General features: G+C 47.2%; 1 protein-coding gene across 17 annotated transcripts in view; it reads right to left on the bottom strand.

Annotated features, from left to right (window-relative positions):
• The window catches only part of TNC (tenascin C), a 92,630-nt gene that overhangs the window by 28,951 nt on the left and 51,673 nt on the right, over positions 1-12,006 (bottom strand). For 3 of the 17 annotated variants that reach the window (XM_073905838.1, XM_073905837.1, XM_073905835.1), the window contains 6 exons: positions 11,355-11,627; positions 10,505-10,777; positions 9,627-9,899; positions 6,934-7,206; positions 4,341-4,613; positions 153-428 (listed from right to left, as the gene is read on the bottom strand). The exons of 2 other annotated variants lie outside the window; for them this stretch is intronic. In XM_073905838.1, the coding sequence (XP_073761939.1) occupies positions 153-428; positions 4,341-4,613; positions 6,934-7,206; positions 9,627-9,899; positions 10,505-10,777; positions 11,355-11,627 (1,641 nt within the window). Of the gene's footprint in view, positions 1-152; positions 429-2,895; positions 3,169-4,340; positions 4,614-6,933; positions 7,207-9,626; positions 9,900-10,504; positions 10,778-11,354; positions 11,628-12,006 lie in introns of all 17 variants that reach the window. 12 more of the 17 variants (XM_073905840.1, XM_025888151.2, XM_073905843.1 and 9 more) reach the window with 10 other exon arrangements.

The following is a 12,006-nucleotide window of genomic DNA, read 5'->3' as shown; positions in this document are numbered from 1 at the left end:
GCCATAGGCTCTGCTCTCTCTTCACTTAGACATTTACATCCGGGGTGAAAACTGTATTTGGGGTTGAATTTCCCCTTAGAATGTCTGTCACCTTTCCCCTGCTCCCCATCTCAGAATTCTAAACAGACAAGCAAGAACCTCTGAATGAGTACCTGTCATGACAAAGGCAGTGAGGGGCCTGGTGGGGTCCCCAGCCCAGGTGGTCCCTGCCACACTAACGTCATAGCCAGTGTTCTCCACCAAGCCCGTGACGTGAGCGTGCTGTGTGTCTCCTGAGACCGTAAATTGCTGGGGCTCATACAGCGAGTGAGAATCGCTAACATTGACAACAATCTTTGCAAAAGGCCCGGCTCGAGCGGTCCAGGTCACGTTGAAGCTGTCAGGAGTAACATTGCTAAGGATTAGCATGCCCAACTGTGGCTCTGGCTCTGAAGGGAAAGGGACATGGGCGAAAGAGAAAGAGAGAGACATGATTAGAGGAAGCAGTGGATTTTTCCAGAATGTAGCCATAGGACACGAAAGTGCCAATCCCTCCAAATATTTGCAGAAACGTAGTGTATCAGGCTGTGGCTACACCTGCTTGACTATAATGCTAGAGAATACATTGCTTTTTCTGCAGGCATGGATGTGCATTCTTTGTAAGGACAGACATGACCATTTGCTGGCCATGTATGAAGACAAGTGAACAATCCATTAGAATGGTAGATAGGAGTAACACAGAATATTAAGGGTGCATTTCTAAGGTTTGCAGTGGGCCATTAGCTCCGTAAGACGTTCTAAGAAAAACAGCTTTATAGTGAAGTATTTATGGATATTCTGTCTCACCCTAGAGGTTTACAAAGCATGTTAGCATTTTATAGCCTCTGAAATGCTGGTGCTATAAAGAAACCTACTAATTTTGTGTAGCCAGAATTTCACAAACTTACTGATCAATGGATACCCGTTCTGAGAAATATTCTTTGAACATCTCAAGGAGCTGGTGCTCCACTGAGCACAGCTTAGAAAATGCTACTTTGAAGTTTCCTTGTTTAGTCTTCTTTTGATCTGTTTGGATTGTACAAATTAAAGGCTAATATCCATACAAGAGAAATTCTCCACAGTATTTAGAAATCTAAAGGTTTCCTATATGCCATAGGGAAATCTGCATCCTACCCTAAATGAAGCAAAGGTAAAATAGCTTTCATGAAATCATTCCTGGTGTATGCAGAAGTTAAAAGAAAATTTATCTAGGTGTTGCATTTTCTGCCTAGGAAATTCACTTACTGGATAATTTGCAAAGATAGCTGGTTCCCCTGGAGGTTAAGTTTCTCTTCTCCTTGAAGGACTAGGAGATCAGTGATGAAGGGAACTCATTTTTAATGTAGGAGGCCTGCACTGCTAGTTTCAGCTGGAATGTAGATGGTCTGACCTCCTCAATGCACACTTATCAAGTCATACTACCACTAAAATAAGTTCAACTCCAACTGTATTTTAGAAAGAGGCAGCAGTCCTGGAGGCTTGAGGTACCAGGGCCAGCCTTTAGGGTTAGGAAGAGAAGCAGACTATTTCCTCCAGGGACTTGGGAGCTGTGTGCCTGGAGCTCCAGGGTTAGGGGGAAAGAAGGGGCTCACCTGGAGAAACTTTAACTGGACAATTGCACAGTATAATTCGATGCCACAAAGTCTCCAAGGGCAACAAGGATCTGGCTCAGAAGCAGAATATAGCTGTAAGGGACAGCCCGGGATCTCCTTCTTAGCAACTCATTTGAGAAGCTAACGATGCTGTAATTTTTAGCCACAACGTTGGCAAATTACTTCAACCACACTAAAGGTAGAACCCTCCAAATAGGCCTCTGTTTGCTCTTTCCCTGTGTTTTGCTGTGGGAGCAATCTCTCCAAGTAAGGATGCATATTAGGACTCTTCTCATGCTCCCGGACAGAGACTGGCAGTGGGAACACATTCACCATGCAGAGTAAGACCTGGATTCTCATGGCCAGCTTGACCTCCAGCTCTCTCCCAAAGGGTGAGGCCAAGCTGAAAAGTGAGGAGCAAGAAGAACCTGAGAGAGACAGAGAGGGAAGGTAGGAGCAGTGTTCCATGCAAGCTGGGACATCTTTCCCTCCCCAGTTCTGACCCTTCAAAACAATTCCTGGACATGCTGTCTACTTCCAGGAAACACAGATCTTTTCAGAGATTTAATGCTCTGAACAATGCTCAGTTCACCACATGCACCAAGATTTGGACAAGATGACAGATGAAAGAAGACTGACATTTCGTGACAGGTGTCAGTAGATGACAAAGCATGCTTCATAGGGTAAATGTCAAAAGAGAACAGTCGGTTTGTAGGGAAGGCAAGCAAATAGAAGTCCCAAGAACACGATGAGACCACTGGGTCCTCTCACGTGTGTTAGGGTCTTTTCTCTGCATGCTACTGGCACTGCTTTTTAGAATCTTGGGGGAGAGAAAGAGGGAGAGAAAGGGGTAGAACATTCTGATCAGGGGACCAAAACCGGCATGCATGCACCTCTTTGAATATGACATAGGCAAACTCTGATTAGACCACAGGCAGATGATAATGGGTGGAACTGGAAACGATTATTCAAGATCAGATGGAAGGATGATTTAAAATTCAACCAAAGCAAGTCAGGTTAACTCTATACAAACACAGAGCAACTCCAGATGTGAGTGCCTATTTAGGAAAAAGAGGTTGACATTGAAGTTCCGTAATTTGGGGTGAGAGCTTTTTTTTTTTAAGTTTTAAGGCTCTGATTTGGGTGGCTCTATCAAATTTGAGAACGATCTGGAGGAACTAGGAGGATGAAAAATGGGTAGCGAGTGATTTTTCTTTTTTTTTTTTTTTTGAATGATCCTCAGAGAAAGTTTAATGGAGAGAGAAGAAGCCGTCGTGGGAAATACCTGTGGTTGCCTGGGCCATCAGAGTCTGAACACGGTGCCCGCCAATCAGCCCGTGAAGGTGGGCAGTGTAATTAGAAGAAGCTTTGAGGTTGGTGATGACAAAGCTGCGAGATGCTGCAGGCACAGAATGCACCACCGTCTCCTGGTGGGGGTCAGAATTCCTAACTTCTATAAGAAAGCTATCAAAGGTAGCCTCCTGGGCTTTCCACGAGAGGGACACACTGGCCCAGGTCACATTTGAGATAGTGAGGTGGCTGAGGAGAGGTTCGGCTACTAAAGCAAGCAGAAAAAAAAAATAATGAAAGCGCATCAGTTTAAAACATGGTTCCAGAGTCAAAAACCAAAACACGTAAGACTAAATCCATAAAGTTTTAGACTTCATCCTTTGATAAAGGCACTGGTCCTTTGTTGAAGCCCAGTTTGAGCCATGAGAAATGAATGGATGGGGTTGGGTGGTTTTCTTCTCTAGGTCTCAGTGTACTTGAATCTGGTGGGGCCGACCGCTCCAGCACCCTGCTGACAATTTGTAGTCTCACGTAGAATGAGGACAGACCCTCCCTCTGCCATGGGTGGCTAAGTGATAGATGATTTTGATGCTATGATGTGAACTCTTTTCTTGGATTCACTGATTCACTGTCCAAAATGTGCTAAGAATGCTCTTTTGAATGGATAAGCTTCTCCTTTCTAAATTCAGATAGAGAATTCTCTTTTGCTGCATGCCAGAGAGCATCTCATGTAGTATGTATTACCACAGACACTACAAATTTAAATAAGAGCAGCTTATGCTTTGGTTGACCAAGTTCCTTATTTAAACATGACTACTTCCACTTTTGAAATCAACCATTCACTCTCTGGGGGCAAGACAGCATGCTCAGGTCTTTGCTCCCAGAGGTCGTGATGGAATCCAGGCGTTCCGGATGGTACCACTTCCTTGTGCACCCATCTGATTAGTAATCTGCTTTTTTTTTTTTTTTTTTTAACATTTTTGCAGTTGAAAAAAAAATAGCACCAACACAATTTCATTAAATCATTGGGATACTTGGGTATTTAGAGGCCAAAGATACTAGGGTAACACAAAATATAATTTTTAAGACCTCTTTGACTGATGCAGACATCTTTCCAAATCAAGGACAACTCTGGCTTTTTAGGTACGGAAGGGCAGAATTCTTTTCTCCAGATTCCATATGGCAATCTGGACCAGACTACATTTAAGGCTGCACATGTCCTGGTCAGTAATAGATCAGGCAAGGGGCTTCATGGAAATCCACCATTTGGGCTGCTGTTGGAAGAGAGTTATGTTAAGCAGTGCTCCAGTCTCGCATCCTGGAGGGGTTCAATGCGTTATGGTTTGTGCCTCAGTGGGCAAGAAGGAGCGGCTTCACCTTGCAAAGAAGATTCTGGAAACCTGGAGAGAGGGTGTCAGACACTGGAGAAAGCAGATGTACCTGTGGTGGCCGTGGCACTGATGACTTGGGTCCGGATGCTGGGAGCAAGTCCCGAGAGGTAGATAACAAAATGATTATTAGGGTGTAGCCCTGAGATGTGGGCAGTTCGTTCAGCACCAGAGATATTATATTCCATCGTCTCCAAGAACCTATTGGAATCAACAATTTCAATGGTAAAGGTCTCGAAGGCCCCATCGGTGGCTGTCCAGGAGAGATTGAAGCTCTCAGGAGTTATGTCAGAAACAGTTAAGTTTCCAATTTCAGGTCCTGTGGCTGAAAAGGGAGGTAGGAGAGAAGAAAAAAAATCAGGGGTTAATGATTTGGCTTGTGTTTTAAGACTGAGGTTGTTAATAGAACCACAGCTAGGTAGAAGGATCTGCCGGTTCAGTGTTATGGTGAAATGCAGCAGGTGTTACCCAGCAGTGCTGATGAGAAAGGAAGAGGGGGGCTTTGTTAACAGGAGAAGACCAAAAGGAAGATTGGGCAGTTGGATTTCCCTGCTCTGGAGCTGCCTTACGTGATCAGGCTGGCTGAGATCCTGCATGTGAGAAGCCGTCTAAATGATGTCAGCAGGAACTGTGGTGCCTAAGCTCAGATGCTCCAGGGGAGCCCCACCGCAGGGATGCTGGCCATTGCTCAAAAGATGGGCATGCCGGCAGCTCCCAGTCTCTTGAATTGCACTCAGGAGACCCCAAGTTGGCTCCCTCCTGGGGTCATCCTTTGCTTCGAGGGAGCTCCCATCTATTTAAATGAAGACTAAGTAATTCTGATGCCGTTACCCTCCCAAGGTGGTACCTTGAGGCTTCTGCTTTTGTGACTTAAAGGAAACTGGCAACTCGTCAGTGTGGTTCTTGGTATTGTCTTCATACTCCTGACAAGGGCCGGCTGTTTTCATATTCTGTTGGAATAGCTCGTTCTCTCTTAACTGCTTCTCCGTGAGCCAAGAAAGCCACTACTGCATTGCCAACCAGGAGAGCTGAGCCGATGCAAGGCATTCAGGTCACCCTGTTCGGCCAAGAAATAGCATTCTGTCTGGGAGACGGTCCTACCAGTGCATAATCGCTTTATCATGCAGCAGGAATAAAACAGGCGGAAGGCAGGCAGAAGCAGGGTGGGAAGAGCTAGTATTGCTTCTCTAGCAGGGAAGGAGAAGGCCTTCCCATCCCATCAGATGTAGTGACACACAGATCAGATGGAATTACAACCCTTCTCCCCTCCTACCAATTCATCAGAAACAAGACTGTTGCTATCATTAAAAAGAAACACACACACACACACACACACACACACACGAGTACTAAGGGCACCCAAACCATAAGATCTGCAGGAAAGATCAGAAATGGCAGGTGATTTCTCTTGCCTTCTGGGAAGGGGTGATTTATGATCCCTATGTCAGATCAAAGGGCCCTGGATCCATCCAGGGCACCTCAGTTGCAATTTCTGGGCATTTCAAGGTCATCATTCATACAGTGGCTGTCTGTATTATGTTTATCTCGGCCAGAATGATTGAAATGATCGAGGCTAAAATGCAGAGCTATGCTTTTGCTAGGATCAAGGAGGTTGCATGGGTTTGTATGGAAGTTTAGTGGTAGTAATTATCTAAAAGTGGGGCAGGTCCCCGCAGAACCAAACATGACAGCTCTGCTGAGCGTCCACCTAGTGGAGGCATGTCGGAAGGGGAGAGATGGGAAACAGCGTTGGGGAAGGCTGCTCACTGTTGCAGGCTCCTGGGGGCTTCTGAATGCCTTGCCGCTGGAGCGGCGGGACAGGTCAAGTTTAACGCACGGTCCTGGGTGGGCGCTGGGAGTGAACCACGCCAAGGCCAAAACTCCAGGGAGCACCTCTTGATTAAGAGAGCAAAAAAGGGCATCAGAGATTTGACATTCATAGCCTGGGACATTCCTTGCTTCAAACGCCGCTGTGTGGACTTCTAATGAATGGTTTTTTCTTTGGTACTGTCTCCAGTCATAATTGTGTGATTTTTTTTTTTTCCTTTTTGGTCTAGCTATTTGCTAATTTGGGGTTCTAACAATGACTCAGTATCTCTGAGAGAATTGCCCAGAGGAGGGTAATTCAGTTCTCTCATTATACTCAGCGCATTTTAAAGAAACATTTAAATTAAAACATTTCTTTTAAATGCAAGAACCACAGTGCCCATACCCTTGAGGGATTTGGGATAGTAAAGCACCATTTCCAACTAGCAAAAGGACTCTCTAAAGTAAATAATCTGTGCTCAACCGGAACTCACACATGGCAAGGGGCGGCTTTTAGTTATATTCCAGCCCTGGAGAAGAGAATTAAAACCATCCGGCTGTCTCCTGGAACAGAAAGTGGTAAGACTAGGTAAAGGCTGGGAGAGGCTGAAGGCTGGAGGTCAGAAAAGGCAACATCTGTATCATTCATTCTCGAAATGGCAGAGGCTTGTAGACGAAGGCACAGTTCACAGGGACGTCTCTGAGCATGCACGCCAGCCACTAGGCGACAGAAGGGAAGGACTCGGACATGGAGAAAAGCTGACTTTCTGCACAGTCTCTTGGAGAGGAAGCAGGCAGGGAGGCTTGGGGAGGGGCATCGGCAGTGGGGAGGAAGGTACCTGTGGAGGCCTCAGCGGAGAGCACCGGTGTCCTATAGCCCCGGATCACCCCGTATATGGTGACTCTATAAGGGGTGGCAGCCTTGAGGCCCGGGACGTCCACAGCCCGCAGGCTGCCGGGAACCGTGAGGTTCTGAGCTGCCTCCACCCAGTTGGCCTCCTGCACCTGAATGACAAAGCGCTCATAGGCCTGGTCAGTTGTGGTCCAGTTGAGTTTGAGGCCATCCCAGCCAGCCTCGGTCACGGTTAAGTCCCCCAGCTGGGGGAGCTCCTCTGAAGAAGGACAGAGAGGTATTTGTCAGTTCCGCAAACCACAAAAGGAGGAAACCAAACGTCCCACAGCCCAGCTCTAGGGAAGACAGAAGAGGAGCGAGAATTTTTGTGGGTATGTGTGGTCCTTCTTGGTCTCTGGGCGTTTATTTGCAGCTTGAACAGCTGTAACCTGGCCACAGCTTTCTTCAGGAGTTGAAAATGGTCAGAGAGGGGAAGATCCGCATGGTTCATCCTTGAGATGGCAATGCTATCCGGCGGACCACTGAATAAGCCCACCTGGGAGGTCTCTGGGCATGCATGGCCAGAACCTAAAGGGCAGCTGGAAAAGTGGGATTGTGGGTCAGGGTAAGGGGGGTTGGGAGGGTTAAAAGTGCAGGCTTTGCAGGCAGCTGAGCCTTGGTTGGAGTTCCAACAACATTTACCCCCCGGGTAGTCTTGAACCTATCACTCAGCCCGTTCCCGAGTCTCACCCTACAGGGAGCTGACAGTGCCCTATCATTGGACCGTGTGATGGCTAAATACCATTTATAAAACCCCTGAGTGTCATACCTGACCCACAGTGAGTGCCCAGTAAGTGGCAGCCCAACAAATACACCATTGTTTAGATGCTTCCCCTTGGCACTTCTCAGCCATATTGGAGACAATTATCTGTCTCTTTCATGACTTCACGTTGGAGGGACTGTCTTATTGCTGGCTGCCTACTATCGGACTGGCTTTATAAAGTGTACGCTGTCTCAGTCTGGACAAGTCTGCTGTTTTATCTCTGGACTCTACTCGGCTTTCAGGGATCAAATGTTCTGTGCTGGATTCTTGGCTCGGCTCTTTCCCTCCCACCTTCTGCGAGGACTCCGTGCCTGGATAAAGAATGTCTGCATCATGAAGCAAAGCCATTTGTGCAAGATGAGTGCCCACTTTTAATTAAAAGTGATTATGTTTTGCTCGGTAAATGGTGCATAGCAGGGCCCACTATTTATCTTTCTACCACGTAGGAAGGAAATTTAACGTAGTTCTTTTTGCTGATTTAGGAAGTCTGGATTCTGAACATGGCAAAACCCACTGCTTAGTGGAACACCTCTCAGGATTAAATGCAATCTCTCAGACTTTTCTCTTTTAACAGGCTGAAGGGGCCATGGATTCGAAGTTAGAAAAGGAAGTATCTGTAGGGACTTCAGCCACAAAAAAGGTGCGCCCGAGGTACTTATTCTCAGGTATTTCAGGACTCAGTGTACTGTGAGAGTCTGAGCAAACTCAGCCTGTTAGAGGGGCTGATTCAAGCTATACCACATGACCTTGGTGCTTTTGGGGGGTATCAGTGCAGGAAGTCCCCTCTGTCTCCCTAGCTCACCGAGAAGAGCTGTCCATTTACCTGTCATGAAGTGGGGCAAAAGGAGTTCTGTTGCTCAAAACAAAAGTTTACATACTATAGGTAGAGACCGCTAGCATCCTGCATCCAGATCACATGGGCCTCAAAAGCCCTTTTTGCTCATTTGGTCTGCCAACTTTGGTGGATTGTGACATCGCTTTTCTCAGTTTTGGAATTGTGTGTAGTTTCTAGCAAGGACCAAATTTACTTGGTATATGCGAGCAAGAAGAACAATTTATTTGAATTAGGTTATTTGGGTGGTATTATCAAAACACAGGATGTATAGGCAAAGGTATGGACTGAGGGCCCAGCATAAAAACCCTACCAAAAATTTGGCCCATTTGCTCTTTTTAAGGCTGTTTCTAAACACCTCACAAACAGCATAGCATTTCCTATAACAGATGGAACAGCATTATTTCCAGGGAACAAATTGAGATAAATTGTTTTTCCTCCCCAAACTGAATGAAAAACATTGAAGTCAAATGTGGCTTTTCTTTCTTGGAAATGTGCTTGCTGCCCTGAGTATCTGTTAAGGGGAGAGAGGCTCGGACAGTTTCGGCTGCAGATGGCCACATCACTTCAAAGCTTATTCCATAGTGATGTACTACAAGTTGGACGGCAGTCAGTGACTCTGAGGCCACTCGTGATAAGATTTCTCTAGAAAGTTCTGACCTTATTCTTGTGCCACAGCCCTACTGTTTCTGCTATTTTCATTAGGATACGTTGCTACCTGATATATTTACCTATTTGCTGTTCAGTATTTACCACAGGATGGGAACTTTGCTAAGCACTTTTGGTCATGGTTTCATTCACTGCTCAGGACAATGTTCTGAGGTGGGGTATTTTCTCCAAATTGAAGGTGAGAAAAGTCAAACGACAGACCCAAGAACATCCAGCCAGGAAAGTGGAATTCCAACCCAGACCTCCCTGAGTTCGAACTTGCGTTTGCACTGCCTGTCAGGAATATTGAATAAAACTCTGATGCATGGGGAATGTTCTCGATTCCAAAGAGAGGTTGGCTCAGTTACGTCCCTGGTGTGGAAGGAGGGTCCTATACCTGTGACGGCCTCCACAACAAGGGGTGGAGTGCTGCGGCCTCTGACCTGGCCGTGCAGGGTGGCCGTGTAAGGAGTTCCGGCCCTGAGGCCTGGGATGTCCACAGAGCGCAGGCTGCCAGGAACCGTGAGACTGTGAGCTCCCTTGGCCTGGTCTGCCTCCTGGATCTCAATGATAAACTGCTCATAGATCCCATCGGGGGCAGTCCAGTCCAGACTGAGGCCATCCCAGTGGACCGCAGTCACTGTGAGGTTTCCCAGATCCGGAACCTCCTCTGCATGAGGACACAGAGTTGCTGAGTTACTAAAAAAAGGTAATTGCATGCCGGGGTTCAGGTAAGATGACACTTTGGTTGAGGTTGGGATGAGTTGTCTGGTTAGTGTTGATTACAGATGCATGACCTACAGCAGGTGTTGAGCACACTCCCTCTGACTATTGGCACTAAAGCCAGGGTTTTTCTCTTCAGTCTCTGGGAATGAAAGATAGTTCTAGGAATTGTTCATAACTTCCATTCTTAACGTATAAATGGGGCTTTGGGGAACCTTGGTGTGTTCTTAAAATGAGCTCAGACCCCTTTTTTTCCACTTGCAAACTGTGCTTTCCAATTCCTTAGCTATTATGACTGAAACTTGCTTTGAAAGAAAAGCCACCTCTCACTTTTGTAAGGGAAGAGTAGGTGGAATTTTCCATGGAATTGGCTACCACGCTAGACTACGACTTGGCCAAATAAGGGATGTGACATTTGGAGGGAAGCGGGGATGATTCACCGGTATTCCCCAGTGGGGCTGGGGCTGAGCCCAGCTTACAGCAGGAAGAGTTCTGATCTGTCCCAAGCAGAGACACAGGGAGGAAGCAGAGTAATGAGCTAGTCTGGAATACCTGTCAAGACTTCAACAGAGAGAGGAGTCGCGCTGAAGTCCTGCGTGACCCCACGGATGGTGACGCTATAATGGGTGGCTGCTTTGAGCCCAGGCAGGTCCACGGACCTCAGTCCTCCTGGGACTGTGAGGTTCTGGGCTGCCTCTACCATGTCAGTCCCCTGCACCTGAATGAAAAACTGTTCGTAGGCTCCTTCCGGAGCAGTCCAGTTGAGTCTGAGGGCGTCCCAGCCCACCTCGGACACCGTGACCTCTCCCAAACTGGGAGCTTCCCCTGGAGAAGGACAAAGAATGGAGTTTAATGATCAAATCACGCACAGCAAGATTCAGGGAATCTTGGACACCAGAGTAGGCTTTAGATTACCTAAAAATATAGGACTGTCTTTAGATAAACATGCATCATGCAGCTTCCTGAATTCGAGAAATAGAGCAAAGAACATGAGGTATAGAAAAATATTTGTCATCTTATTTTATTCAAGAATTGCCCCAACCTTCAGTGGGCAGGGAGATTAATTTTCTGATTTTTCCCTTTCCTTTTAAATATAATGACCTTCACATCCCTTACCAGGAGGGAGTCTCTTTGCGAAGCTAAAGATCCCTGCCGCTGGGGCTGTGTGGATAGTCCCCAGGCAGGGCTCTGCACAACCCCAAAGGGTGTGGTTCACATAGGGTGCAGTGTCAAAGGTGCCCGGGGAGTCGTACAGCCCGACGGCTCCCCTTTATTAGACACCACAGTGCTGTAACTTGGGGCAGAAGAAGTCCATTCAAAAGTGAGCTGTGTCTGATGACCCGTGGGTAGTTTCCTGTTAGGGACCACAGAAGCTAGAAACAGAGGAGTGAGAGAGAGGTACCTGTGGAGGCCTCGGCGGAGAGCACCGGTGTCCTATAGCCCCGGATCACCCCATAGATGGTGACTCTATAAGGGGTGGCCGCCTTGAGGCCCGGGACGTCCACAGCCCGCAGGCTGCCGGGAACCGTGAGGTTCTGAGCTGCCTCCATCCTGTGGGCCTCCTGCACCTGAATGACAAAGTGCTCATAGGCCTGGTCAGCTGCGGTCCAGTTGAGTTTGAGGCCATCCCAGCCAGCCTCGGCCACGGTGAGGTTTTCCAGTTCAGGGGCATGGCCTGAATAATGACAGAGATGGGTCAGTTAAACTGTTCCTCAAACCCCTTTCCTTCTGGGAACGCAGAAATGGCAAACCCATTACCAGTGCTGAAAGGTCTGTGGTGGGGGCTGGGGCGGGGCTGAGCACCAGGCTTCTCTCACTGCATCCCCTAGCGCTGCTGTCGACATCAAAACATCAACAGAAAACTCAATATGATACTTATTTTGCCCTGTTGCCTCTTTGGGTGTGTCTTTTGGAAATGGTATTTTCCTACTGACCAGTGTCCTGTGGATCTAGAAAACTCTACACATCCATGTTAGTAGTGCTCTAGGCTTCAGTTTCCATTTTGGAAAGTGTCTGTCATCATAAGGATGACATCATAAGGAACAGCCTCTGGC

This window comes from Callorhinus ursinus, unplaced genomic scaffold, assembly GCF_003265705.2.
Source record: "Callorhinus ursinus isolate GAN/ISIS: 27379988/994484 unplaced genomic scaffold, GSC_fseal_2.0 scaffold24, whole genome shotgun sequence".
In the NCBI taxonomy this organism is placed as follows: Eukaryota; Metazoa; Chordata; class Mammalia; order Carnivora; family Otariidae; genus Callorhinus; species Callorhinus ursinus.
This window is presented reverse-complemented; position numbering and strand designations above follow the sequence as displayed.